At 59.7% G+C, this 4039-nt stretch overlaps 1 protein-coding gene across 1 annotated transcript; it reads left to right on the forward strand.

Moving 5' to 3' along the window:
- Nucleotides 1-480: 480 nt before the first annotated feature.
- On the forward strand, nucleotides 481-3638 carry FAM187B (family with sequence similarity 187 member B). Its single transcript, XM_045532345.1, has 2 exons — nucleotides 481-1202; nucleotides 3251-3638. Exons 1-2 carry the CDS (start codon nucleotides 481-483, stop codon nucleotides 3636-3638), a joined length of 1110 nt encoding a protein of 369 aa, XP_045388301.1.
- Nucleotides 3639-4039: the final 401 nt, after the last annotated feature.

The raw sequence follows: 4039 nt of genomic DNA on the forward strand, positions 1-4039 counted from the left end.
TCCCTCTGCTCACCTGACGTGTTCAGGGACAGCAGGGAGGCAGTGTGGCTGGGGGCTGTGGGAGGAGAGGTGTAGACGTCAGAACAGTAACCAGAGAGGGTTTGTTCGCTGCTGTATCCCCAGTGCTGAGAAGTGTGTCCAGAGCCCAGTAGGTGTTCGGGAAAAATGTGTTGAATGTTCACAGGTGACACTTCAATGCTCTTGGACCATCCCCAGCAGTGTAGACTCACCCCTGGGGAAAAGCTGGAGGAGGCAGGTGGTAGAGACAACCCTGAACAGACACATCGTTTCCTCCTATCCCAAGGAAATGGAGTAGAAATTAAGTAGGGTTGTCAGCTTGTCACAAAACAAAAGGGGATGGTGACCTCACACGCCCATGCGGGCTGCAGTTCATGCACTGAGCAGGGCTGAGGCTGGAGTTCATGGGTGACCTCACAATGCCCAGGTGGAGCCGGCCCACTGCCACTGTCCCAGTCCACCATGGTGACCCCCCTGGGGCTGCTGCTCAGCTTCGCTGTCCCAGTGCTGGGGGTCTACGTTTCCGTCAGCTGTCCCAGAGGCAAGCAATGCCAAAGGGCCCTGCTCTCAGGCAATGACATCCTACTGCACTGCGACTCCCCAGGGGCACACTGGCATTACTACCTCGCACACAGCAGAGACCAGCCGCCCTCCAACCTCACCAGTGTTTCCAACACAGAAATTACTCCTGAGGGCAGCCTCCTCATTAGAGAGCCGTCGCACTCCCAGACGGGTGTCTACTGCTGCTTGAACAAGAATGGCACCCAAGTGGCGCAGTACGAGATTGACTTCCAGGACGTTACCAGGCTGCACATAACACACAAAGACCTGGGGCAACAGCCCCTGCAGAATGAGACCCTATTCCTGGGTGGCAAGGAGCTCATCTTCACCCGGTGGGAGCCCTGGCAGGACTGTAACCGCTGCGAGGAGCCGGGCGAGCGCAAACGCCTGGGGTACTGCTACATCGAGGAGCCGCTGGAGGAGCCCACGCCCTGCTGGCTCTACCTGGGAGAGGTGAAGCTGTGGTCCAGCCGCCTGCGGCCCGAGATGCAGGTGGAGGCCTGCACTGCCCAGTGCTTTGATGATGAACCGCTGGGGGTGGGTTACATCACCTTTGACAACTTCGAGCTCAACCAGGAGTCAGAGTCTGTGTGGCTCTCCTGCCCCTTAGGATCCATCTACAGGTGACGGGAGCCTTCCTGATGAATCTGCGAACAGAGGGAGGGGTTCCAGGGGGTCGGCCCAGCAGGTTCGGCCGTCGTCAAGGCGGTTGGTTGCAGGCCCTGCGCTCAGGAAGCTCACGGTCCAAGGGGAGGCAGCCCAGGGTGGTGCGAGCTGGGGTGGGAGAAGCCCAGGCAGCGTGATGAGACTGCGGTGGGGAAAGCCGAGACGCTGGGGAGCTCTGAGAGGTCCCCGCCTTATTGGGAGGGTCAGCACGACCCTGGAGGAGAGGATGGTGCCCCAGGGTGCCTGTCAGGGCCCGCCTCCCGGAGCTCACACTCGTGCTCTTGTCTTCCTTCCTGGAGCTCCTGGGAAACCTCCCCTTCTCCTCCTCTTCCCCAGTCCACCTCCCCGCCCCCGAGTAATAAGAAATAAGTGTTATAATAAGTCCACCCACTCCCAGCTGTGAGGATGGCGATGTGCCGTCTTCTCCCTCCCCACCCTCGCTGCCCCGCGAGCTCCCAGGAGGTCCGTTTTACAGACGGGGAAGCAGCAGCTCAGAGGGGTGCAGCCCTTGCCTCAGGGATCTGTGGTGGGAGGTGGTGGCGTAGACCCTAAATCCCCACATACTTGGCCATGGGGTCCCCTTGCCCTCCCCTGTGTGTGACTTTGGCCTCCTGGCTTCCGTCTGAGCCTCGGTTTCCTCACCGGCAGAATGGGGGTGAATTAGTTTCATAAGGCTGCTATAACAAAGTACCACCAACTTTGGCTTAAAACAACAGAAATGTATTTTCTCACCATTCCAGAGGCTGGGAGTCTGAAGCCAAGGTGTCAGTGGGGCTACAGCCCCTCCGAGGTGCTGGTTAGAATCCTTGCCTTTTCCTAGCCACGGGCGGTAGCCGGAGATCCTTGGTCTCCCTTGGCTGGTAGCTGCCTCACCCCAACATCTGCCTCTGTCATCACCTGGCGTTCTTCCTGTTGTCTGTATCTCTGTGACTGGTCACCTTGGATTTAGGGCCCACCCTACTCCTGCTTGACTTCATCTTAATTAATTACATCTGCAATAACCCAGTTTCCAACTAAGGTTACATTCTGAGGTTCTGGGGAGCACATGCATTTCAGGGGGGCATTATCCAGCTCAGCACAGGGGTCTTGCTAGCCCTGGCCTCATGGGGTCAGTGTGATGTTTAGGGAGGCTGATGACCGCAAAGTGCTTGTCACGGCGTCTGACACACAGTCCGCGGTCTGCACCGGTGGGAGCTGTTGCTGCTGTGTGTTGCCCTTACTGTGTTGAATGTCCTCGCTGTTCTTCAGCCACGCCGGGCGTGTGCTGTGCCTGGTTCGTTGATTCACTGAACACATCTTCACTGCTCATTTACATGCCAGGCACTGTGCTGGGGACCTGGGAAACGGTGAAGAACGAAACGGACAAAGATCCCTGCCCTTGTGGAGCAAGAAATATGTAGTATTTTAAGATGTGCAAAATATACAGCATTTTAGGCGGTGATGAGTGCAGAGAGGGATAACAGGGGTGGGGATGGGGGAATAAAGTTGTAAATGGGGGGCAGGGAAGGTTCCTTTCTGAAGGAGGGGGAGGGGGCCACCCGGGCCGAGGAAGAGCCTTCCGGGCAGAGGGAACAGCCAGGGCTGAGGCTGCATCCGCGGGTCAGAGGAACATCTGGGAGGCCAGTGTGGCTGGGGAGGGCGAGTGAGAGGTGGCATGGGGGGGATGGGGACAGAGAGGGCAGGTGCACACATTATTAGGGAGTGTGCTCACCTGTTCCTGTAGATAACCCTTTGGGGTCACTGCATCCTCTCACTCTCGTGTTCAGATGAGGAAATGGCTCAAAGAGCTGGAGGCGTTTGCCTGGGTCGCCCAGCCAGTGAGGGGCCAGCTCTGGGAGCTCCGTGTGCTGCCCCACCTCCCTGTTGACAGCTGCGTGGTGCTCCATAGGGGGGCACTGCGTTTGCTGCTCCCGGGGGGAGGAGGGCACTGCTGTCCCCACCTCCTTTCGGACATCGGTCCCCACTTCTCCCCGGGGTCCTGCAGCTGGTCTTGTCCTCCTCGCAGGCCAGTCATCTGGGAAGCTGACGAAACCCCCCTGACGTGGCAGCGCCAGCTCTCGGGCAAGGCCGTCAACACCCAGCTGGACCTCACCACCGGCGGCAGGCAGCTGCAGATCTTCCAGCCGGCCGTTTACAGGTGCTTCGTGCAGCAGGAGCTCATGGCCCAGTTCAATCCCAGGCCCAGCCCGGAGGCACTGCAGGCCCAGAGGGAATGGGACGAGGCGCAGCTGCAAGAGGCCGGGGGAGCCTCGCCACGGAAGGCGGGCTCCGTCCTCACGGGCCTGAAGCTGGTGCTGCTCGCGGGCACTGTGCTGGCCCTGGCGGGGCTGCTGCTCAGGTTCTGCCGCCCTTCCCGGGGCAGGAGAAGGGACTGGGTGGTGCTGGTGAAATAAAGCAGCCCTCAATGCCCAGGGGACCTGCCTCCTGTGCCATCACTGCCCAGCGCCCGTGCACGGCTCCCGCTCCCCAGCCCGCCCCAGCTCGGGGTGCAAGGAGTGTGTGACCCAAAACAGGTCCCTGGCACTAGCCAAGGGTGACAGCGCTCATCCCCGTTTCAGGTCCTACTCTGTCAACTCCTGAGTGATCCCCTTCCACAGAGGAGGAAACTGAGGCAAGACGAGCTATTCAGTAACTGGAGGGTGGGGCTCCGGTTCAAACCCAGGTTGCCTGGCTCAAGGCCGGTGCTCTCAGAGGGACGGAGGGAACGAGGCCATTCTGGGGCGCGGGGTCCTCCAAGTGTGGTAAATCGTAGCCTCTTCACTCACCCCATTCTCCCAAGGACACGATGGGGGTG

Source organism: Lemur catta, chromosome 19 (assembly GCF_020740605.2).
Source record: "Lemur catta isolate mLemCat1 chromosome 19, mLemCat1.pri, whole genome shotgun sequence".
Classification (NCBI taxonomy): domain Eukaryota; kingdom Metazoa; phylum Chordata; class Mammalia; order Primates; family Lemuridae; genus Lemur; species Lemur catta.

Excerpts from the sequence above, each read along its gene's own strand:
- FAM187B (XM_045532345.1), top strand. The coding sequence starts at position 481 with ATGGTGACCCCCCTGGGGCTGCTGCTCAGCTTCGCTGTCCCAGTGCTG. Across the intron at positions 1,203-3,250 it reads CCCTTAGGATCCATCTACAG|GCCAGTCATCTGGGAAGCTG; the intron begins GTGACGGGAGCC and ends TCCTCCTCGCAG.